The sequence below is a fragment of the Artemia franciscana genome, chromosome 5 (genome assembly GCF_032884065.1).
Source record: "Artemia franciscana chromosome 5, ASM3288406v1, whole genome shotgun sequence".
In the NCBI taxonomy this organism is placed as follows: domain Eukaryota; kingdom Metazoa; phylum Arthropoda; class Branchiopoda; order Anostraca; family Artemiidae; genus Artemia; species Artemia franciscana.
In genome coordinates, this window is record NC_088867.1 from 26,160,656 (window position 1) to 26,186,755 (window position 26,100).

General features: G+C 35.3%; 2 protein-coding genes across 5 annotated transcripts in view; both read left to right on the forward strand.

Annotated features, from left to right (window-relative positions):
• Window positions 1–288: 288 nt before the first annotated feature.
• LOC136027170 (cytidine deaminase-like) lies at window positions 289–9,222 on the forward strand. Its single transcript, XM_065704168.1, has 3 exons — window positions 289–436; window positions 6,800–6,990; window positions 8,955–9,222. The coding sequence occupies exons 1-3, from the start codon at window positions 421–423 to the stop codon at window positions 9,174–9,176; spliced, it is 429 nt and encodes a 142-aa protein (XP_065560240.1). The 5' UTR covers window positions 289–420; the 3' UTR covers window positions 9,177–9,222.
• A 5,329-nt stretch (window positions 9,223–14,551) lies between these two features.
• Window positions 14,552–26,100, forward strand: part of LOC136027171 (dnaJ homolog subfamily C member 10-like) — a 48,590-nt gene continuing 37,041 nt past the window's right edge. The window contains exons 1-3 of one of the 4 annotated variants that reach the window (XM_065704170.1): window positions 14,552–14,609; window positions 18,246–18,427; window positions 19,887–20,103. In XM_065704170.1, the coding sequence (XP_065560242.1) occupies window positions 18,266–18,427; window positions 19,887–20,103 (379 nt within the window). In that variant the 5' untranslated portion in view covers window positions 14,552–14,609; window positions 18,246–18,265. Of the gene's footprint in view, window positions 14,659–14,701; window positions 14,752–18,245; window positions 18,428–19,886; window positions 20,104–26,100 lie in introns of those variants that run through there. The other 3 variants (XM_065704171.1, XM_065704172.1, XM_065704169.1) reach the window with 3 other exon arrangements.

A 26,100-nucleotide genomic window follows, 5' to 3' on the forward strand; every position in this document is an offset into this window, starting at 1 on the left:
GGGGGGCAGGGTACAAAAAAACAACTGAGAAACGCATTAAAAATTTGTTTATATGTAGGCTATTTCGTTTTGTTTTTACGAGTCTAGCAAAATTTTCAGAAGATGGGTTCAAACCCTGTAATCCCCCCTGAATATGGCCTTGTCATTCATATATCTTGACTATTTCCTCAATGCGTGTAACTGTGATGTGTCTTGGACATAACACAGAATTTAACAAGTGGTTAATAGTTTTTTGTACAGCAGAAACTATAGAAACTTACTGTAATGTAGATAACGTTGTTTCAAGCGTTTTTGGCTGTGTACATTTCTTCCTTGCGCGGTTCAATCGCATCTTATGCATGGAATTGACAATTAGCGCCTGTTCTTCTCATCCAAAATGTTCTGAAAACCAGTTAGGTTATTGATCAAGCTCTAGGAACAATGGACGATTTGAAAGGTAATCTATTTATAATATAACTCAATTGGGGCAATATTTTTGCTATAACAACACCACTTTTAGCTTTTTAGAAACCTTTCTGACAACTTTTAGATCATTTGGGTGATCTAATTCAGAACTTTAGGAGAATGTGCTAAGCCATAAGAAACGATATAGTAAAGAATAAAATAGTGTCTGACACGGAAGTGAAGGAAGATTTGTTTTACGAGGAGGAATTAGAAACATTAGGCTACTAAAAGGATTAGAAAGTAATAAGGCCCCAGTTGCTGATAGTGCGGTAAATGAGCTTCTTAAGTATGGTGGTTGTGAAGTTAGAAATAAATTACTGAAAATCATGAATATGATTTTTGAAAAAGAGAAAGTATTGAGTGGTTTTAAAAAAAGTTTTAAAAAGGTTTTAAAGTGGTTTTAGTGGTCTTTGTATGGATAATTTTAATGGACTTAGTCCTAAGGAAAACGGAAAAGGATATGGGAGAGCACGAATTGAAATGGGAAGGTAAACTCTCCTAGACTTATACTATGCTGATGATTTGAGTATCCTAGATGAAAATATTAGCAAATTGATTTAGGGGGGGGGGTACAGAGTATTTGAATATGCTCGAAAACTAATGTTGAGGAGACTAAGTCGCTTAGACTGGGAATAAATGAAGGGGAAGTATGACGGCGGGTCGATCGATCAGTGGAACGAGACAATTGGTCAAATGAATTATTATTAGTTAAGATTGCGAATGCAGTGAATGTACTAAAAGTAGCATAGACAAGAGCCAGCGTTGTTTCACAACTAAAAAATAAATAAATGGAAGAATAGGAGGATAAGCCTGTGCACCCAGATTAGAATGTTAGCTACAGTATTGACAGTGGTCAATTATTGTTGTAAAACTTGGGACCTTCGAAAGGCGGAGGAGATTTGTTAGAACTTTACCGAAGGAATTGTGCTCGGATCCTTTTGACTATCAGTGATTGACCGTTTTTCAAAAAAATAAGCTGTAAAAAAATGTGGTTCTAGGCTGTCCCGCTTTCTATGGCTATAAGATAAAGGCTGAGGTATCTGGAACTCGTTTTGCGGATTAAAGTTGACAGATTGACAAAGAATCATCCTTTTCCACCAACCATCTAAGTCCTAACGAAAATCAGGTTGTCCCAAAATTTGATGGAAAGAGGTTTGATGGAGAGATGAAGGAGGAGTGTGCGCAGCTGTGTTGACCTCAGGCAGCTTAGTGCTGCACTGATTTTTAGTAGTAGTAGCAGTAGTAGTTCTAGATCCCTTTCAGAAAATTCGTATATCATCATTTCATAAGAAGCTATTTAACTATTATATTATTTGAGGTAGAATAATTCAAGGACTCTTGAAGGTAAATTCCCCAGAAAGGAGAGAGGTTTGATAACAACAAAACTTGGGTCTGTGAATATTGAAATGTTTCATTCTGAATCATTCCCGTTATGTTACCAACATATTTATTGTTACCAACATAATATATGTTGGTAACAATAACTCCCGTTATTGTTACCAACATATATATATATATATATATATATATATATATATATATATATATATATATATATATATATATATAATTATTTTACCCTGAATTAAGGCTGTTCCAGCTATTAATATAAAAACAAGCCTTTTTAACTAAAAGTAAGGGGTAAAATTGAAACTAAAGCGAACAGAAATCATTTCTGGAATGAGAGGGGCTGCCCCTCCTCAGCACCTTGCTCTTTCCACTAAAATTTCTACTACTTTAAAAAGCTTGTGTTTCACGATTTGTTCTCAGAGAATTGAAACAAAATTCCAACTTTGGCGTAAAGAGCGAGGTGTTGAGGAGGGGGCAACCCCCTCATACAAGGAAAAATTTCTGTTAGTTTTAAGTTTTAATGCTGCTCCATACTTCCAGTTAAAAAAACTTGTTTTTTAATTAATCTACAATCATTTTTTGAAATATTGCGAGGAAATTTGGCTCCACCTCCAAAGAAAAATCCCCTTCCCCACAGATACATCCTTTAGTCAGTTACATCCTGGTCAAAATTTACCATTAGCAATTCCCCTGAACAATTCACCTCCTGGAAACTTCCCTCCCATGGAAAATTCTCCCCGTGGAAGCTTTCCCCGGTTGAAAATTCGCCCCCAACCGAAAAATGTAAGCATGCTTCTCAATAACAAATACTATGCGGAAACAATGGGCAAATTTTTAAACTCTAAGACCTTTCCCCAGGGGCTGTGGGGGGTTGTGTTATCTCCAAAGGCATAGTTATTCAGCCTTTCAACTATGCTGAACAAAATGGCTGTCTCAAATTTTGATCTGACGAATTTAAGAAAAACGGGTGTGGGAGGGGGCCTGGTTGCCTTCCGATCGTTTTGGCCACTTAAAAAGGGCACTGAAACTTTCAATTTCTGTGCGAATAAGCCCTCACTAGATATTCTAGATCCACTGGGTTGATACGATAACCCCTGCGGAAGAAAAACAAGAAAATAAGTAAATAAATACGCATCCATGATCTTTCCTCTGGTAAAAAAAAGAAAATTTTCACATTTTTACAGACAGGAGCTTGAAATCTCCACAGAAGGGCTCTTTGATACGCTAGATCTTATGGTATGATTTTCTTTGACATTCATGAGTTTTAGGGATTGTTTACCCCTTTTTTGAAAATCAGGCAAATTTTCTCAGGCACGTAGGCTTTTGATAGGTGATACTAAACTTAATAAAACTTCTATATTTGGAATCAGCATTCCAAATCTTCTGATACATCTATTGGTATCAAAATTCAAATTTTTAGAGTTTCGATTACTATTGAGCCGGGTCGCTGCTAACTTACACTTGGTTACCAGGAACTGTTTGATTTGCATCTAAGATATTTGAAGTTTGTCTTACAAGGGCCTCATGGACACTAGAATAGTTTTTGTAGGGTAGGGGATGAGGACGAAAATTTTACAGGGAGGTTAAGTTTTTGCAAGAAAAGGCTTTATCTTACTAGAAAAGTGTCATCTTTATTTCTGACCATTTCATAATTTTGTGCATTTTGGGTATAATTGGTCTTCCTGGAGATGGGAGGCTGAAGCCCTCGATGCTCGCCTGCGGCTATCCTTAAAAATCCATTCACGAATAATTGTAATGGCAGATGCGAATTAAAAACTGCCATCATAATGCAGATGGTAACCTGATGGGTGGCCATCATAATGTAAACTCAGGGGCAACCTGAGTTTACATAAGAAAGAACGCAAACCCCTCAGCTACCCATCTTTGATGTTGAATTAATATGAAGTAAACGTCATTCATTAATAATGCTTTAATGCTTTAATGCTTTATGTCAGGTGGGAAAACGGTGTAGATGTGGTTTTCTGTTCAATGTATTATTTGTTTTCCAGAGCCTCTTCAGAAGGAATCACAGACTAGGCATACATACATAAATATATATAGAAGGTGCTCATTTGATTTGAAATTCAAGGTTCTAGTTCAATTTATATCAGCCAATGTGATTGAAGTTCAATCAGTCCTCCTCCCTTTCCCTTTTGTCCTACCCCTCTTACCACCAAAGAAATTTGACCAAAATTTGGAATAAGCACGTTGTTGAAAACATTCAAAAGGTCCGATTAATATCCCTCCCGGGATGTCATAATCACATTAGCACCGAGGCAAGGGCCGTAAACAATGCAAACTGGCAACTGTTTAAACATATCTTTTATAATGAAAAAAGGGATGTTTGTAACATATCTTAGGAACAGTTCAGGTTGTTAAGTTCAAACTTTTAAGGGATGTTGAACTAAATCAAAAGGCATCATGCGCATCCGGATTGCCAAAAGGGCGTAACAGCTAAACCTCAGGAACGATTTAGAGTGTTAAATTGAAATTCCACATATCCCCCCCCCAGGAAAATACCTGTGGAAAATCCTCCTGGAAAATTCTTCCTCGTGGAAAATTTTCCCCGGCAAATTCGCCACCGCGGAAAATTCCCCTGACAATTCCCTAAGGGGAAAATTCTCCTTATGTGTAAAATTGAACTACCAAAGAGAAATTAAGAAACACGGAAAAATTAAGAAAAGGAGGGATTATGTAATATCCTACCTACATTCTAAAATACAGGTAGAAAGTATGGTTTAATGGGATTTAATTACATATTTATTTCTTTTAATTCTTATTTTCGTGCTTAATATTTCGTGGATAAAAAAAATTATCTGCCCACCCTTTCCCGTAAGTCAGTGAGAGTAGATCTTAAAGCTGCGTCAATTAACGCCTTACAGTTGACGTTTCCTACAGTGGATATAAACGGTTATTTTTTTTCAACAGTGCAAGAGCGTCTATAAAAAGGTTCAGGCGCTCGGGTTCCTAGACTGGCACAGACCTAACCCTGAGATTCCGCTGCAGGTTCGGAGGGTACCATGTCCGGCATTTCTTCCTATTAGTGACATTGCCTTAGCTTTCGAAGCCCCAAGAGGAGCTTGGCAGTGGATCAAGTCAACGGACCACTTCAAGGACATCAATACGGGTCATATAAGTAGGAACCAAAGGCTCAACCCTCCCCATTTCCTCCTGACCTATGAGATGACTGCAATTGATGCACCCAGAGCCTCCCGCGAAATAATAATTTGCTGAAAAGCTGGCACTCTCAGAAGGGATTTCTAGCGTATGATCCTTGCCATTTTTGAAAGCAATTGCCTATAATATTAGTAGATAGTTTCTAGTTCAAAGACATGTAGGGTTTGATCCAGGCAAAACAAAAATATCGAATGGCTTCTGAGTTTTTCATTTCGAATTTGTGGCTATTATTGGAACACAGAGCCATGCGGAGATTTTCAATTTCAATGGCTGGGAGGCACTAAGTTGTGATCAATCATTTAAGGATTAGTTAAGGAATGTGCCTTAATAATAAAATCTTAATCATGTAAAAGCCGTTGAAATCAAAGCAGGCCTGTTCAAATTAAAAAATATTAAGTAGAAATTTCACAAGTAGTGTTCGATTTTGACAAAAAAAAAGAAGTATTGAAGGGTTTCTGAGCTTACTCATTTCAAATTTCAGTTTGTTATTGAAATGTAGAATTCTGCAAAGATTTTCAGTATCAATAAGGGAAAGGCACTAAGTTGAGATCAGTCATCCAAGGATTAACTAGGATTAACTAATTCTTTCATAAGGGAATTTCAACAAGGTGTAACGTGTCCAACTTTCCATTAAAATATGTCTATGAAGCCTCGGTTTTCCTATTGTCTCTTTGCATAATTTGGTGTCCTTACTACACGCTTGTCATATCACCCCCAAAGGGACTTGATTGTACCGCTTGACTGATCTTATTACCTGAATTGGGGCCCTTACTACAAAGGCTATACTCACCATGTCACACCCAGAGCGGTTTGTGTTTGCCGTTCAACTTATCCTATTAACTAAAATTTGACTTGGTTTCATGTTGGGGTGTGGGCACCCATGTGCGCTTAAGGTATTGAAAGGGTGACATGCTCTCCTTTGATCAGTTTTGGCCATGGAAAGGGTACTAAAGACCCATTTTTTTATAAAATAAGTGCCTCGCTAATTTACTACGGGTATCTGTTTTGTTTTATTATTATTATTGTTTATTTATTTATTTTTAGCCATAATGTACAATAGTATAATACGTGGAGTAATACATAGAAAATAACACATAAATATACAATGCTAACTGAAAAACAAAACACAAAAAAACTACTTAGAGAGTAACAATAAAAAATAGCAAAAACAAATTAAAGTCATGGGGAAAAAGGAAAAAAAACAATTCATCTGGATTCTTTTTAATTCTTTTCCTTAAGAAGGAAAACTAAATCCAGAAGCAAAATGAATTGACTGGTCACAGAATATTGAGTGAACCTTGGCTAACCCACGTCTATGACTCTTTACTCGTGGTAAGTCAATAGAAATACAACTAACCTAAGTTTTGCTCGTTCTTTAAATACGAATAATTTTAACTAAAGTGCAGAGGGCTGCAGAGTATTAGGCATGTTTGATTTTGTTTTTTCATGCCAACATGTTTTGGTTTAGCTCTTGAACGAAAGTGCTGGTTGTAACTTTTCCATGATCAGAAAGATACTGGAAAGCCTAGGATTTCATTTTAAAGCTCAGCTCTCTTACTAACGCCCATCACACAAATAAAAAATAAAAATATCTGGTTCACATGACTTCATACACTCCCAGATGTATAATAGTATGACGTTTTGGGGCAAGGGTATCGATGCTTCCAGCAAGTATATACTAAAGCTTAGTCATAAAGGTTTTATGAATGTTTTTAACAGTTTTATTTAGAGAAGAAATTACCTTAAATTTTTCTTGTTTTCTTGTATGAAGCCATATAAGCCAGTTTCAAATGCCAATGAATTTTGAAAATTACAGTTTCTTTTATAGTTCTCAGTGAAGATAATAAGAACTTGATGATTGCTGCTCGAGATGCAAGAGAAAATGCATACTGTCCTTATAGCAAATTTAAGGTTGGTGCTGCACTACGGACCATAGATGGTGAAATAATAACTGGATGTAACGTGGAAAATTGCTCCTATGGCTTAGCTATCTGTGCTGAAAGGACTGCCCTTGTCAAAGTACTGTTATAGCTTTTTTGCTCCTGACTCTTTTGTACCAGTAGAACTGACAATTTTTGTGTCAGGGGCAGCAGGAAGGACAACTATTGTGGCATGTGTTTGATCTTTATTTAAAAATAATAATTATAGTAAAAACTCTCCCTGTCCAGATATTTATGTTCCAAATATGTGCACAGCTGTGACGAATAAAGCTGTTTCTCGAAGTATGTTGCCGGAATAATTAACACTTTTCCTTGTGTGTTATTTTTCCATTTTATCTGGAAATGATAACAAAGGGAGGTGCAAAATGTTTCCTTAAAATCTTGTGACTTTCTGTTTTATTTTAGTTTAGTAAGTATCAAAGTCAAACCAAAGCTTGAATCAAAGTTAAATTATAACGATAGTCTTAGGTTGATGTGTATTCAGCCAAATTCAGTCGTCAAAGTCTAGACAGAACTTTACACATCGTTCTTGGTTGTGGACAGTAAGCAAAGAGCCACCTTTGTCAACAGTAACTAATACGCTAAAGTACGGTAGTTGGAAAACAGCAGTTTCACCAAAAGTATCTAATTTCTATGCTGATCCCCAATAAGTAGAGTATATTAAGGTTTAAGCCCAAATGGTCTGAGGGTGGCAAGTGGAGGTTTAAGTCCTCTATCCGCAGAAGTACGGGTTTTGTGATTTATTCTAAGGTAGATCTCGATGGATCTGTTTATTTGATTGTTGTTTGTTTAGTGGGAATTGTATCAACCCATTTGTAGTCTAACATTAAGAGAAGGTTCATGAACTGAAAATTTTAAGATCTGGTCTCTAGAAACGTGAACAAAGGCCCGGTCAGGCTAAGTTATCGAGGTTTAAGTGTCATTTTCAAGGATCCGATAAGGTCACGCCAAAGTAAACCGTATTTCCCCCCTTTTTGTTGCAGGACCTCATTGTGGTCCGAAGTGGGCACAATTACTGCCCGATTAAAATGGCGCAATAGCCATTTTGTTAAAAGTATCCAAAAAATATATCCAAAAACTTGGTAAGGCGTTCCATTATGAAGCATATCAGGTGTGTAGTTCATAGTACACTTATTATAAACAAATGACAAATTTACAGAAAGCATTATTTTATTTTTATTTGAAATTAGAGAGTGACACTAAAAGTTAAAACTATCAGTAATTCTTTCTAACTTGATGTAGGCTACCAACGCCATCCCTTCTACCCTGAGCTTTATAAGATAAAGTTCAACGTGTGCTAAGTTCAATAGAATTTTGGCAAATATAGCCAGTTTGTATAATGATTGGTAATTTATTTTCTTATTGTGATCCAAAAATCTAAAGTAAAGATATTGCAATACCTGGTTCTATTGAAAACGCTTATATTTCAAAGCAAAAACGCTTGAACTGAGTACACTCATTTTCGAAACATTGTAATTAAGAGTGTTTCGAAAGTGATAATTGTTTTCTCCAAAGCACAAGTTGAAGTTTATTGTAGAGAGCGGGGTTTATGAGCACTAATTTATGTTAGCTTTTTGTAACGTTGTTCTCTGCTTTCACGTGAAAGAATTTTTATCATTTATTTGATAAATTCATAGCTTTTTTTGAATTCAAAAATATGGACTTCTAACTCTACTGTAGCATCATTATTTTGGTTGGTATATGGCACAGTATATATACAAAATTACGCCATGGATTGTCGGTCTGGGTACCATTTCTTAAGGAGGAAAGGGATAAGTAGTTTCTATATATTTCAATATCAACCTTCCCGACTTATATCTTAGCATTCGATAATCCCACAAAAAGGCTATATTCATTCTTTTGATAATTCCGGTTATAGTTTAGTTCTTAGACGAACCTAGTAAACCCGAATTTATTGTTTGTAAATAAGTATGTTTCGCTACCAGATTAGTATTATGCTTATTAATTTTGTTTCGTGGCTTAAAAGTTATGAAATATACTAACGTTTCTTTATGCTATTATAATGTCTAAAAAATTTTTCAGGCAGTTTCACAAAACAAAAGACATTTTGTTGCTGCGGCTGTATGTGCTGAGATGGGTGATACATTTGTTGGCCCTTGCGGTGCATGTCGACAATTTTTCGTGGAATTTTGTGAAAACATGCCAATCTTTCTCTGCCGTCCTGACCTGACTTACAAAGAAACTAACAGTGATGCTCTTCTGCCAGATAGTTTTAACCCAAGATGGGTCACCTTCTGTAGTTGATCAAGATTCTGTTTGAATCTCTTTTTGAATAGATTATTTATTTTAATTGTGTATCCACGTTTGCTTGAGGTATATAATTATTTCACTTTTGGGACAATATTAAAGATTTTGGAAATCTTCTGCCGTCCAAAATCAAAGAATATTCCCTGGAAACGGTATTTATTTTGAAGGTCTTGTTTTACGTTTGTTTGAACCAAAATATTTACCCTCCTTTCCCTTGCATCCGTGTTGGAAGATGTTTTTATATTCGACGGTCAAGTTGTTGGTTGATTTTCATTTTTTTTTTTATCCATTTTTGTAGTTCCTATTGTTTCTTTTAGTTCTAATTTTGGTATATAGGCATACTGTAAAACAAAAATAATGAGAAGTCAATAGCAAGATAACTCTAGTTACATAGAAATAGATATTGGTTTGCCTGAAATAGAATAACATCTATTTGAATGTTTATTTGACCGTTTATTTAATTTTAATTATCATATATGTTATTCCTAATGTCAATGAATTTATAAAAAAGTTTTATACTTGCAAGATAAGAGATCACCTAGCACCACTTAGTTTAAAGCCAAGTTCACTATATTGAAACATTCTGAAATCCGCAGCATCCCAAAAGGCGTGACAATACCCATAAATGTTCATGTAAGTGAGTGTGTCAAGGAACTAGAAACGATGATTAATCAGGAAAGAATCTAAGCTGGCTTACCATAAAAACAAAGAATTAAATTTTGAAAATAACGGGTTCACGGCTAGTTGGAAGAAAAGGAATATTTTCTTCCGAAATGAATATTTGCCTGCGTCACCAAGGCGTCGTCAACGTTAATAAAGATAAAGATTTAAACCAAAATAATTTAAAAAAGGGGGAAACATAAAACGGCTAAAGCGAAACGAAAATATCACATGAATACATCCTGTCCCACCTACAAAACCATAGTTGCTTCTGAATTGTCATGGGAGTTGTTCATTGATTGTACTTTATTTGTTTTTACTTTGTATTTTTATTTTAGTGGCAAAATTGTACATATTATGTTATTTAGCGTGAATTATTCAGTTATTAGTTATTATTTAGCATTTGGGAGCGGTCTCGGCAATCGTCAGCTTACTTTTGAATGCGGGCGACCAGCTGATGCTAAGCTTTACAATCGTTTCCCTACCTAAAAATACAGACAGCCTGATTACTAGACATTAAGGTATAGGCTTATAAGTCGATGCACTAAAGATAGAGCTCTTTGAATTTAGCCCTTGAGCAACTAAGCAGAAAAGCACTGATCATACATATGTGACAGTTGAACGAACGAATAATTTTCCAGGAAATCTATGAAGCATTTGTGGATAACACACGGACTAGGTATTAGACGCCCCCTGTTAATTGATTATTGAAAAAATTACCACGGGTACTATGGCAAGCTCATCTCTCTGAAGTTTAGTCGGATGATTTTTACAACGGTGGCTCTGCTTCAATTTTTTTGAACTGGCTAAGTCGAATCCATAATCTAAAACTCTTGTCTGTTTTATTTGATTGTTTTTTTTTAGATATCCGCCCTGAGAACAAAACAAATTCGTCTTGACTTCCCAAAATACGGTGGATCCTATTGACATTAAGTAATAAAGCCAAACTTCAAAGAAATGGGAACTACAAAAAAAGAGCTAAGAGCTCATACGGCACTTTTGACGAGGTCGGAAGAGCCAAGAGCTCATATGGCATGAGCTCTAGCAAAATTAATTGAAGAACAATAAATGAGCTCTAAGAACAATAAATTGAAATAAAAAGGAAAATCAGAGGCTTAACGCCGGCCGGGATTTAAAATAAGAGCTCTGAGAGACGAGGTCCTTCTAAATATCAAGATTCATTAAGATCCGATCACCCACTCGTAAGTTAAAAATATCTCATTTCTTCTAATTTGTCCTCTCCCTTCAGCCCCCCCCCAGATGGTCAAATTGAGGAAAACGACTTTATCAAGTCAACTTGTGCAGGTCCCTGACACGCCTACCAATTTTCATCGTCCTAGCACGTCCAGAAGCACCAAACTCGCCAAAGCACTGGACCCTCCTAACTCTCCCAAAGTCCAATTACGTCAATCACGTATCTCCGACATTTGCTTATTCTACCTACCAAGTTTCATCCCGATCTCTCCACTATAAGCGTTTTCCAAGATTTCCGGTTTCCCCCTCCATCTCGCCCAATGTCACCAGATCTAATCAGGATTTAAAATAGGATCTCTGAGACATGAGTTCCTTCTAAGTGTCAAATTTCATTTAGATCCGGGCACCTGTTCTTAAGTTAAAAATACCTCAGTTTTTTTTAATTTTTCTGAATAAACACTCCCCCAAAGAGAGCGGATCTATTCCAATCATGTCAATCACGTATTTAGAGCTTGTGCTTATTATTCCCATCAAGTTTCATTCCGATCTATCCACTCTAAGCGTTTCCCAAGATTTCCGGTTTCCAAGATTTCTGTTTCCCCCTTCAACCCCTATGTCCCCGGATCCGATTCGAATTGAAAATGGAGTATCTGAGACATAAGATCTTTCTATATATCAATTTTCATTCAGATCCGATCACCCATTCGTAAGATAAAGATACCTTAATCTTCACGTCTTCCAAGATTTCCGGTTTTCCCCTCCAACTCCCCCAATGTCACCGGATCTAGTCGGGATTTAAAATAAGAGCTACGACGTGCAAGATGCTTCTAAATATCCAATTTCATTAAGATCTGATCACCCGTTCGTAAGCTTCAAATACCTCATTTTTCAGAATTAACCGTCCCCCCAACTCCCCCAAAGAGACCAAATCCGTTCCAATTATGTCAATCATGTATATAGGACTTGTGCTTATTTTTACCACCATGTATCATAACGATCCCTCCACTATAAGCGTTTTCTAAGATTTTAGGTTTCCCCCTCCAACTCCCCCCGATGTCATCGGATCCAATCGGGATTTAAAATAGGAGCTCTGAGACACAAAATCCTTTTAAATACCAAATTTCATTAAGATCCGATCACCCGTTCGTGTTAAAAATACCTATTTTTTATTTTTTCCTAATTAATTTCTAATTTAATCTGGTCTGGTCCCTGATACGCCTGCCAAATTTCAACGTCCTAGCTTATCTGAAAGTGCCTAAACTAGCAAAATTGGGACGGACAGACAGACCGACAGAATTTACGATCGCTATATGTCACTTGATAAAAACCAAGTGCCATAAAAACTGTGCTGTTGCGGTACTTTCTCACTCACTAAAGATTAAAATAGCTTAATTTTACTTTCTTTTAAAATTCAGACGATAGCAGAATTGAGCCAAATTCAAAAACTTTTAGAAATCACGTTTACTCTGCTGCTTTAAGATAATTTTAATGATGTTTTTGAACAGTGTTATCATAGTTGTCCCAGTAGAGGCAACCTAGTAAAGAATGAACCATGGCCCATAAGAACAAAAAAAAATGCATTCAAAAAACAATTTTGCGCAAAAAATTGCCATTTTTTGCTGATTTGGGAATGGTAACTACAATTTCAATCAATCTTAATAGTAAAATGTTCTCTAGCAGATTCAGCTAAGAAAAGGCCGAAGGCTTTTTCCTGTATGTGATGTATATTACTAAAGCAAAAATTTTGAAAGAAAGGAGCACTATATTTCAAGAAAAAAAAACATTAGAAAAGATAAAACCTTTCTTCTAAGCAAAAATTTTATGTTAAAAAATTTAAGAAAGAGCAGCCTGTAGAATCTCATCTATGGGGAAACCTGTACAAGATATGGCAAAATGAAATACCTCAAAAAGCAAGTTAGAAAGGGTCATTTATAAAGTAAAACAAATAAATGTATAATTGTATGATTAAATGTACGATGGAATCAAGACTATGTTCTGATACCAGTGTAGATATTACATGAATATGACACAGGCCAACATGTTACAACAATGACATTAGAAAACGATATAATGACCTCATTAAAAAAAACAGGTTAAAGATAGTTCAGCAACAGTTCAGATGAGTGCACCATAAATTCAAATTCAGAAAAAAACACATTTTATCGTTTAGTATGTTTTTATAGTATTTATTGGTCGTGCAAAAAATAAATTTTATTATGCAAAAAAAAGACTGATAGATACCGAGTAATTCCCTTTTTTAGGGGAGGGGGGGTATAATAGCACAGAAATTATGGTTGAATAAAATTACTTGAAAATAAACTATGAATTTACTAAGGTTGAAATCAAGTAATTCAAAATGTTTTAATTACATGGTCCCTTTTTGCAGTCACATTCGACATAAGCCTAGAGTAGGTTTTCTGCATGCTTCCCTGTGATTGCTGAGCTATACCAAGCTTGTTCGTTGCTTAGAAAAATTCGGCTTTTTAGACATATATGAAATATATTGCTCTGAATACCGAAAATGAGAGGAAGTCCTCCTCTCCAAAAGCGATTTCATCTTAATTAAAGTAGCCCCATGCAGCTTTTCATCCCATATTATGAAAACATATCTAGTTTGGTATTTATAAACTGCATGGACGCATTGCGTTGAAAAAAAGAAAACTACTGTTTGGTAGATTTGCTTACATATATGGTAATTTGTTAAAGTTTTGTATATAAAAATGAAGTCTAACAGAATCAATCAATCCATTATTGGGTAAGTTTTACATTCTTAATTTGCAGTGACAGATTCATAAGAGCAACACATTGAAACTCTCAAGTTAAAAATGTGTTTTAAAAAAAGTTTTGCCTCTGCAAATTTTTTTACATATCCGACTTCACACCAAAATTTAATTTGATCTCATCAAGGAAATTGTTGGATCGTTCCCTAATTTTCTTCGGTTTGGAGTTTCAACTCAATTGTCAAAATTTTTCATATGTTTTATCTTCATGGTGGCTTTCAAATAATTGCGAACGTTTGTATAACTTCATATCTGCTTTAATTAAGAAAGCACTATTCAGGTTCATTCCTCACTTTCAATTTTTTAAGGAACGATGTTAACTTTACTCAGTTAAAAAGGAATGGTCAAGCTCATCTTGTTTTTTTTTTTAAGGAATGATTCCTTCTCTATTAGTTTAGCTAAGAAATGATAAAAACTTGCTGCATAGCAATTATCATTCCTGAACTTATTTCGACAGGAAAGCGACTGTTCGTTAATAAAAACAAGAGAAGTTGTCTATTTTTCTGTAGTTAACCAAAGTTAACTTCACTCCTTAATAAAACGTTGAAAGTCAAGAATAGATTGCCTGTTGTTTGGGTTAACGCGTTCAACCAATAGGTCCCTTGCGTTCGTACCACTTGATTTTTCTGTGCCTTAAGTAATCACTAGCTTGCTTGGTTGGAGGAACAGATTGACGTTTTCATTATAAAACAGGCATCCAGTTGGATTCACTAGTTAGCTCGTAACGTCCTCTATTCTAGAAGCCTTTATCTTCGGCAAAACTTTTGAAGTCCTAATAGCCTGCATTGAAATCTCTGGAAAGTTTTGTCAAAGACTTAAAAGTCGCCATTTAGCCTATTGGAAAAGTCATTTTATACTGAACCTATTGTTTACTTAGTTTTTTCTGGTTGACTCAAGTCCCAAATGGATAATCGGCTAATTGCTGCCATTGCAATCATGTCAGAGCCCCCCCCCCCTAATGGAGCTGGATACAGGCCTAGCTTAAAAGCAAAAGTTCAATGATGTTATAGCTTTACTGTTAAATATTGAATAATTCACATAAATGACCTATGAATAAAGTGAATATACCATTTGATGCCGTGTTTATGCTCTTTCTGAATATAAACTAATAAGCTCATTGTTTTGGTACAAATTTCTTTGCTGTCCCTTTGTCTGTCCATATAAATAGATTGTCAGGTTTACCAACTCTTGAACATGCAACATAATAATTGTCCATGGGAAAACAATCCAGATTCAGATCTATACCACATTTTTCTAATGATTGCCCTTGAGCTTTGTTGATGATGATTGCTAATCAAACATTCCCTGTGTCCCTGTCATCATTTATATATTCCCCTGTGCCCCTGGCGTCCCTGTTGTAGTTGTGTCCCTCTGTCCTGGTCACCATTTATAGTCCCTGTGTCCTGGTCATCATTTGTGTCCTGGTATCCTAGTCTGTAATTTCTCTTTGAGTGTCCTGGTCATCATTTATATTCCCTCTGTCCCAGTGTCCTGGTTGTCATTTGTGTCTTGGTGTCCCAGTCTGTAATTTCTCTTTGAGTGTCCTGGTTGTCATTTATATTCCCTGTGTCCCAGTCTGTAGTGTCATCTTATAATGACATCTTATACAAAGCCTTATATACTTATAATGACATCAAATGCAAACCCACAAACAAACAAACATGCATATATACAACTTATTTATATATATATATATAGATACAGTTTCTTTTTTATTTTTTTTTTTGTTTTTTCTTTTCTTAGTTTTTTTCTTTTTTAGTTTTTCTTTTTTTAGTTTCTTCTTATTATTGATTTGTTTTCTTCAATTTGCCAATGTTCATTCTAAGATTGACACTTGGAAAAATCTTTACATGCCAAGCATGCTAAAGCTCCAACAATTTATAAGAAACCTCAACATTTGGGTATCTGTTTTAAGGTTTTCAAATTACTTTAATCTATTGTCAAAATATATTGAAATATTTGTGCAATTCCCAGTTTTTATTTGGTTTTTTCTTTTTTTTTAGTTTTTTAGCTTTTTTTAGTTTTTTTCTTTTAGTTTTTTACCTTTTTTTTACCTTTTTAGGTTTTTTATTTTTTTTAGTTTTTTCTTTTTAGTTTTTTTTTTAGTTTTTTTCTGTTTTTCTTTTTTCAACTTTCTTTTTCTTCTTTATTTTTCAGCATCACTATGAAATACATATTGCCAAACCTTTGTTTTTTTTTAACTAAAATCTAGTAGGCATTGATGACCTTATCCAAGTCAAAATCCCAAACCCAATCATCATTGCTATCATTTTCAGTTTTGATACGTTTTGACTCTCACTGTCCAGGTGGATTTTCATCTAACTGCGCAGTTTTACGTTCTTTAGCTGCAAGCCTTTTGGCATTAACCCTTTGAGCAGATTCCTTGGCTGTTTCTTCTGCCATTGTAGGATTTATACTAAAATTTCTCTTTGAATTAACTATTTGTGCAGCTTCCTCAGCTATTTCTTCTGTCATTTTAAGATCTATACTAAACATTCTTCTTTACATGCTAAGCTTGCTAAAGCTCAACAATTTATAATAAACCTCAAAATTTTAAGTATCTGTTTTAAGGTTTTCGAATTACTTTAATCTATTGTCAAACTATTTCGAAATATGCATAATTCCCAGTTTTTACATTTTAGTTTGTTTCCTTTTTCTTCTTTATTTTTCAGACGTCATATGTCTGGCATAACAGACATAGTGTAACAGACATAACACACAAACAACCTATTTTTATATATATATAGATAACTAAAATAGGAGAAAGGTATCATCTTTGAGGGTCTGTAGACAGTGTGAAATAGAGTTTGCACCAAAAAGAATTATAACATTCAGAAAGAGCATTAAAAAGGCATTGAGTGATATGTTCACTTTATTTGTAGGTCTTTTATGTGAATTATTCAATATTTACCTATTTACAAAAGCAATTGTTAAGAAAACAATTCATGCTTCATAATATACAGAATATTTGTAGCTAACACATTTTGCATGCAGCCCTGCTTTGCTTTACCCCCCCCCCCCCCTAATGTGTAAATATATAGCCAAAATTATGTAATTCCCATCTATTCTCTCAATGTGTCTCTCTTGTTTCAACCTGTGTACTTGTAAATTTAATCTACTCTGACAAAACAAGAACCAAAAAACAAGTAACAGAAAGCAGAATATATTGAAAATATATGATTTGGGCTATATATTGGCATACTGGGGGGGGGGGGGGCTTGGGGGTAAAGTATACCAGGGATTCAAAGTATGAATTCTTTTCTTAACACATTTCCTTCTCTATAGATCTTTCTCTAGGCTTATACTCTCATCAGAATCTAGTTCATAATACCAAATAAAGTTAATTTGAATAGAACAAAGATAGAATCTTCAAATTTTTGTATTTAGCTATATCTAATGGTCATATCTGACCAGAGGCAAAATTTACTATGGGACAGGAGGGGGCAACTGCCCCTCCAGACCCCTGTTCCCCCCAAGGTGAAGTTTAATTTCTTAAAAAATCTTCTTAAAACGAAGATAAGCCTGAATAATTAAAGTATCCATAGAAACTGGTCAGGTTTTCTCTAGTAAACCTTTGGCTTTGTGGTGCTATATGGCTCATTCAGATGCTCATTAGAGGGTCTGCAAAGCGCTGAAAATTGAATTCACACCAAAAGCAGTTATTATTTTCAGAAAGAGCATAAAACAGGCCTCAAGGGGTATGAAAGGTGTGAGTAAAACTTTCAATGAGGTGCTCTTGCTCTGTTAGAAAATGGTTACATAATGAGAATAGAACATTAAAGAATAATTTCAGAGCTTAAACCATGCCCCAGGATGGTGTAAGATTGCCTTTTTTCGGGTTTGGGTCAGCTTTTCTGTGACTCAGCATTAAAAAAAATATCATGCTTTGAGAAGATTTTAAGCCATATTAGGACTTTTTTTTCAAATATATATTACCATTTCCCAGATTCTTAAAAGTTTACAAATCAGGATTTAGCAGAGTTATAAGTATATTTTAAGTACACATCAGCTTTAATGTACATGGCATTACATGGGAAGTACCAGTTTTTTTTTAAATACATTATGGTGCTGAATGATGATAATTAGGTTTACAAATAAGGCTATGCTCTAAACCTGATCAGGCAATAATTAAGATTTCATATTTAAAAGAATACTAAATGTTATTGTATCTTCTCCTGTTTGATTTATGAAAATATTTTGGCTATGAAAAACTGCTTGCTTAACAAATATATGATTGCTGCTTTTAATTGTAGTCAATCACTGCTACTTATAGTGTAGTTACTGATTCATAGAAAGGGCTTAATTTAAACACAAAAATACTGAGATATTTTTCTCCTAAAAGTATATTTCTTGACTCTACTGTATTGTTTATGATGATTTTGGTGACGTACATCTCCCCCAATAATTGTTGAACTAGTAACCACTTGTTTTAGGCCAAGTCTACTTATAATTATGAGAACAATACATGCTTGTTTCCTGCTGGTTCAACTATGTGCACCAATTTTAGCAGTGAGCTATTATGATGTTCTTGGAATCAGAAGAGATTCAACAGATCAAGAAATAAGAAGGGCTTTCAAAAAATTGGCTTTGATGTTGCATCCAGACAAAAATAAAGTATGCAACCATTCAGCTATTCTATCAATCTAGGGCAATCATGCACTCTAAAGAATTGTCTATTTAATATGAAATAACCCTAATTACAAAAAAATATAAAAAAATGGAAAATAGGTTAACACTAGTTGTTAATTCATTCAGTATGCTGGAATTATGTGTAGTAAGTTTATGGTATTCTAAGAAAATAGGAATTGGAGGTTAATGGCTGAAAAAATTGTAGGTTTCTCTTTAAACTACATCTTAAACAAAATAGGGTTTCCATGAAAAGTTCATCCTTAGAAATTCATTTTTTAAATTAAGTGACAAACCTAATTTGTCTTTTGGTTTTGAAGATGAATCTAAAACTGTAGAAATTACAAATTGATGCTCAGGTTTTGATATCCATCTAGACTAGTCTAGGGTAATGCTTTCAAAAGTAAATTTCATAAAAAAAACTTTTCTTGTCCTGCATATTGTCTACCCTATTCTATTAATTTACATGAGCTGAACTTGAGAGCAAAATCATCCTACAGCTTTTTTGGTAGTTTCTTTTTCACACGATCTTTAAGAGAAAAAATTCTTACATTCAATATTAGCTTGCCATGTAGCCTAGGTAGGCTATGTAGATTCACCCTTTTGTAATTTTTGTTTTTCAAGGTTATTTATAATATTAATAATAGAAAAGGTCAGAAAAGTCAATAGAACGGTTACGACCATAGTTTTTTTTCTGGGAATGAGTTGTTTGGAACAGTTTCTAGGGTTGGGTAGTTCTATAGAGTATAGCATGTATTAATTGTTGAGGGACAGTTTAGTTGTTTGGAATGAACTCTTTTTTGGAACAGTTTCTTGAACTCTTGTAATACTCAAGCATTACAACAGTTTGGCTCTCAGGTTGCAAAATTCCTTGGTTGGAGTTAAGCATGAACTAAATGTGATTTTTATAAGTTCTCCCCTCCCACCATCAATAGGTAAAAGCAATGGTATAAATAATTCAGATTTGATAAAAATTATTCTATACGTACTACCCAACCCTAGAAACAGCAACTGCTACTTCCCTTGGGTGCACATATAGTAGAATCTTTAGCACTGGTGTTGCAACTAAATTTTTAATTAGAAGTGCAACAAAGAAGACTAAAGAAGTACTGTTTTCAGGTCTTAGAAACAAAATTTCATTTTCTTAAGAGTATGTACTGTGCGTATTTATGTTCTAATCTGGTAATATCAATATTCTCTTGGAACATACATTGAGTTGAAATAAAAAAACTAGAGTTAAATGTGTTTATAACTACAATTATTAGCAAATACTTTTGTTCAGGTGAGAATCTATTCATCACAGTGGCTACCTTCTATAGTCATCAAGAAGTTGAAGTACTTTAGAAAATTCTCTAAAATATTATCTTCAGTAATCAATTAATATATTGTTTCAATTAATGTATCCAATTATGTAATCAATTAATATGTTGTTTATTATGTTTCCTAGAATGACCCTGAAGCTCAAGATAAGTTTTTAAAAATGAAACAAGCTTATGAAGTCTTAAAAGACACTGATCTCAGAAGGAAGTATGATCTCTATGGCGAAGAAGGACTTGACAAAAGACCATCTAACAATAACTATCATTCTTGGAGCTATTATGAGAAGTCATTTGGATTGTATGATGATGATGAAGAAGTTGTTGTCCTTACCTCAGCGGATTTCTGTGAGTATCTCTCTGCTTTAAAACTCTAAATATACTTGCTTAGTGCCAGTCAATGCATGCTGATACATACCCAAATCAAATATTGATAACTCTGTGTAATATTTTTTTGGCCTGAGAAAATTTCACTTTCCTTATAATACAAATTTTAATACAGAAATATAAAATGCAGTAAGAATTATAATTTATTTGAATATTTTGTATAGTTTGTTCTTTGCTTAGCTTGGGTATTTGAACTTTTCAAAATAAATTTGTTGCTTAAGAAATTTATTTTTAATAGAACTTTTTATAGTAAATTCTTTGAGTTTTCTTCTTGCACTGGCAGTCTTTGCACAATGATTTTTTGAAACTTTTTCTATTGTTTGATACGTGTAAAAAAAGCGAGTTATGCAACAACTGTGAGTACTAGACTGCACAACTGTGACAAGTGTGAGTACTACAGACTGTAATAACTGTGACTACAGTGACAATAAAAGAAATTGAGTTCATTTAAAACTTACTTACTTAGACTTAGGTCCTCCCACGCCTGAGGGCGCATAAGGCAGTAACAGTGGTTCGCCACGACGACCTGTCCTGAGCCCTCGACCAAAGCTCCTCCATCAAAGACTTCGCCAGCTTCGCCTCCTTCTCTAACATCCTGCCAACGGTCATTTTGGGTCTCCCTGACTTGTGGAGGCCAGGGGGTATCCAACACCATATGTCTTGAGGTAGCCTTCCATCACCCATTCGCACCATGTGCGCATCAAGGATGGGGGTATGATTTGTCATGGTATAAGTCTCATCATTTCTTATTCTCTCAGTCCAATGTATATTCAAAATAGATCTTAGGCAGTTATTATCGAATGCCCGTAGTCGTTTTCCTAGTTGCGTAGTGATACTCCAAGTTTCGCAACCATATGTAAGGACGGAGAGGACATTGCTATTATAAATTTTGAGTTTTAGCTTCTGGGAATATTTGCTATTGAAGGCAGAGCCAGCCAATGCTATTCGGCACAGAATTTATCTTTCAAGATTGGCATCTTGCATAAGAATGCTGCCGAGATATTTGAACTCTCTCACTACTTCAATTTCCTCATTGTTGACCAAAAGTCCCTCAGCTAAGTCAGGAATGACCGCATTTGACATTGATTTAGTCTTGTTAGCGTTTATGGAGAGTCCAACAGCATTTGCCACACGCCCAAGTTCATTTATATTGTGTTGTATAGCTTCTGATTTGCGAGCAAAGAGTGCAATATCGTCTGCAAAAACACCATCATGAAGGGCTCTTAAGGGGTTTAATTGTAGACCCCCACTAAAGCTACATCCACGAAGCATAAAATCTATTACTATGGCAAATAACAGTGTCGATAGAATGCAGCCCTGCCTTACACCCGACTGAACGGTGAACCAGTCCGTTAGGCCACCCTTGGTTTGTACTGCGCACATAATATCGAGATATAGCGCTTTATTTATATTTACAATTTTTATCGGGATCCTGTAATGCATAAAAAATTTCCGCATGGTCTCGCGGTGTATCGAGTCGAAGGCCTTGAGAAAGTCAATAAATACCGTAAGTAGTTGAACCTGCCATTCATTAGATTTTTTGAGCATGACTCTCAGGCTGAATATTAGGTCACAACACGATCTGTTTTGGCGGAATCCATGTTGTTCATCTCTCAGAACTTTCCCCGCTTTACTTTGAATTCTATTGAGAATAATTTGGCACAAAACCTTGCTGCCAACTGATTGTAAAGCGTTGCCTCTCCAATTATCACATTTAGTCTTTTGTCTTTTTTTTGAAGAGTTTTACAGTTACTGCCTTTGACCATTCACTCTGGACTTTTTCATCATCCCAAACACGTGACAAAAGTTCAAACATGGGCGCTGCTAGGGCGCTTCTACCATATTTCAACAGTTCTGGGGGTATGCCATTGTTACCGGCTGCCTTTCCATTTTTCAAAGTCAGTAGAGCCTCTTTTACTTCACTCAGCAAGAGAGGTCCGGAATATATTCCAAGATCGAACAGTGTTTCTTCAGGGATATTTAAAGAAGTTGTGGGAGGCACCTGATTTAATACCTTGGTGAAATGTTCCATCCAGCGTTGGTTTATGTCATCCGTCTGGGTTAATAAGATGCCTTCTTTGTTTTCAACTTGGGTTGAAGAAGCCTTCGAAATACCCGCAAGCTCCTTCGTTATAGCGTACACAGTACGACTATCTTTCCGCCTGGCGGCTACTTCAGCCTGATCAGCCATAGTTTCAAGGAACACATTCTTATCATTCCTAGTCCGCCTTTTTACTTGTTTATTGAGACGCTTATACTGCGCTTTTGAATCATCAAGATATATTCTAGTGCATGTTGTGTTATGCTCATGTCTATCTACGAGAATTTTGACTTCTGCCCTTTGATCAATGATATCCCAGGTACTTTCAGATATCCACTGCTCTTTCTTCTTCCTGTTATATCCCACAACTTCGTGTGCCAGTTCTTTCAGGGACTCGACGATCTTTTCCCATTGATTATCATTTGACAACTCGTCCCTTAGCATGGAAAACTTATTTGACAAAGTAGATGTATACTTTTGTAATACATACGGGTCCTGCAGTTTTCTCACATTAAATCTTTTTACTGACCGCTGGGGCTTTATGACAGTTTTTAGTTTCAGCTTAAACTTAGCAACAACAAGTTGATGGTCGGAATAGCAGTCGGCACCTCGAATGGTCCTAACATCCTTTAAACAACGTCGCCTGTGTTTGGCTATTAAAATAGGGTCTATTTCATTTCTTGTTACACCATCAGGCGAGTTCTAAGTATATTTGTGTATTTGTTTATGAGGAAACCATGATGCGCTGACGATAAGTTCATGAGTCGCACAGAAGTCAATAAAAGGTACGCCATTATCATTGATTTCCCCCAGTCCATGCTTACCAAGGATAGCTGGGGCATAGGAGGCATCACTTCCAACTTTAGCGTTAAAGTCCCCACACAAAGTGACAAAAGTCACATTTAAAAATTTAATTTATAAAGCTCCATTTGGAAAGCTCAAGATATTTTATTTGGATGAAATTCACACAAAGAAATATCAGAGCTAGAAAACTACTAAGGGAAAACTATTGTAGAGGAAAACTTCTGATTTTATTTTAGAATTCAGCTTAAACGTTTCTCTTAAAATCATATTCTTACATGAACTTGCATCAAATATTGATTTTCTAACATCCATGGCACTAGAAACTAGTATTGGGCGATAATTTGATTAAACGATATATTTATATTTTTACTTTTGATATTCGATAATCAATATATCGATTTTGATATTTCTGATCATTTTTTTTTTGCTCAGATTAACTTTAGGTTTTGGCAAAATTCAATGACAAAATTTGTAATTAAGAGTATTTTGCAGAGTTTTTTATTTTCAAATTTTGAATAAAAAACAAAAAAAAACTTCTGTTGCATGAACGAATATTACAAAAAAACGTGATTTGGAATTACTAGGGCTCAGGGTGAAGAAAAATAAGCTATAGGCTATTTTTGACTATTCAAATCAGCAACATGTCAATATTTTCCCCTAAGAATTGGTTCGGCCTTTCAGTGATTAATTTTTTTTAAATCACTTTTTTTCAACTCAAAATAAGGAGCAACACTGAAACTTAAATAACAGAAATTGTTCCGTATATGAAGGGGATAACCCTCCCCCCTCAATACCTTGCACTTTACGCCAAAGTTTCTTAATAATGTCCTCAGCTCTTATGTTTCAGGAGTTATTCTTAAATAATTAGGACAAAAAGTTAAAATTAGTTGAAAGAGCGAGGTATTGAGGAGGTGGATTTGCCCTTATATACGGGAATATTTCGGATAATTTTAAGTTTTGATCCTGCTCCTTACTTTTAGTTGAAAAATTAGTTTTTAAAAATTTAATTTCTGATTGTTTTTAAAATAATGCCAGCAAATCGGCCTTTTCACTCCATAGAACATCCCCTCAGGAAAATTCCTTCTTGGAAAGTTCATTCCGTGTAAGATGCCCATCCCCAGACAATTCCATCCCTGCTGAAAATTCCGCCAAAAAATTCTTGCAGACAATACTGCTTGCTTTGAAAGCCCTTGACTATCAACTTTGATTTAAATAAAACGCCAGACTTGGAATTGAATTGGCAAAGAGAAAGTAAATCAAATGAAAAAAAAAATTATAAGAATTTTGGTAAATTCTTCGTCCCTGTGCATAGTTTCCCTTTGAAAGTTCTTCCCCAGAATCTTCCCTCACCACGGGAAATTCTTCCGTTGGAAAATCCCCCCGTAGAAAATTCCCCCCATTTAAAATTCACTCTCCCCCAAAAATGTCTGTTTACTTCCCAATATCAAATATTATATGTAAACACTAGACCCATCTCATAACTTACAGCCGTTTTCTCCAAAGACTTCAGGGTCGTGTCATCCCCAAAGATATGATACTAGACCTTTCAACTATGCTGATCAAAATGGCTATCTTGAAATTTTGATCGAATGACTTGAGGGGAAAAGAAGCATGGGAGGGAAGGGGAAAACTAGTTGCCCTTCAATCGTTTTGATCACGAAAGGGGAAACTAGAACTGTAATTTCCGTTTTAACGAGCCCTCTCCAATCTTATATGACCATTGGCTCGATACGATCACCCTGACAAAAAAAAAACAAGTAAACACGCATCCGTGATCTTTCTTCTGGCAAAAATTAAAAAATCTCACATTTTTGCACATGGAACCTAGAAAACCTTACAGTATGGTTCTCTGATATACCAAATCTGATGGTGTGATTTATATTAAGAGTCATTGACGTTTTAGGGGGCTCCCGCCCTTTCTAAAAAATCATACGAATTTTTCAGGCTCGTAGCCAAGGCCGTATCCAAGTATTCCTACTCCTAGCTTTTGATGGGGATATGAAACTTGATAAATTTTATATATCTAAAGCCGGCATAAAAGGCCAGCTCATTTGATTTATGTATTGTTATAAAAATTCCGTTTTTTAGAGTTTCGGTTGCTATTTGGTCGAGTTGCTCCTTACTTACAGTTTATTACCACAAACTATTTGATTAACTATTAAGGCTTGGAATCCACTCTCAGAGAGGATATTGGTGGAAGCCATGGATATTAATTTAATGACAACTTCGTCTAGGTATTTCTTAGACCCGTATTACAAGACTTCCATGACTTGAGTGGATAAGTTTTTCTTGGAGCTAAAGACTCCCTGCTGAAAATCTAGAGAGGCGTGACAGATATACCTGCTGACGAAGCTTGCCTGGCTTTGACTACTGAAATTTTGTCTTGTAATCTCCACAAACTGGCTCGATTCTGTAGTGGCTGGATCACAGGGACTATCACGGCACTTGCATCTGCTGATTTATATTTCAGAATGGCCCAGACCAAGTCTCTTGCTATTTTGCTCTCAACTTGGAGCAGATCGTTGGGGGTAATATACAATTTCTAGAAACGCGGATTGAGGCATGTGGAAATTTTAAAGAGTGTGATCTGAGCAAGGCCTATAAGCCTAGGAGGTTGTTTATCTAGCCAAGCCTTTTGGAGGTTCTCAGCAACATTTGAGAGCCCACCCTCAATAAACGTAGTTTGAGAACAGGCTATGCCATCTTATGTACACAGCTATGCATGCTGTGTATCAACTTATATGAGTCAGTGTATTGACTAGATTATTCTTCTTCTCAGCCATTTGGGAAACGATTATTATGTTGGATCATTTCTGCCGAATCTCCACCGGTAGATACCAGAAAAAGCCGAAATAATATCGTTTTCGATATCGATATTTACGTTTCGACAGTCTATATCAGAATTCAGTGCGATATATCGATATTTAATATTGCCCAACACTATTAGAAATGATTGGGCCATAGCACTAAACAAAATTTCCAAATTCCAAGCAGAACAAAGACAGTCCCCGACTACTATGACAACATTCAGACATGTTTTTAAGTTAAGCCTATGTAAAAAGACATGCTGTCAGGTATTAATAAAATAACTCACTAATGTGAGTCTGCCATTA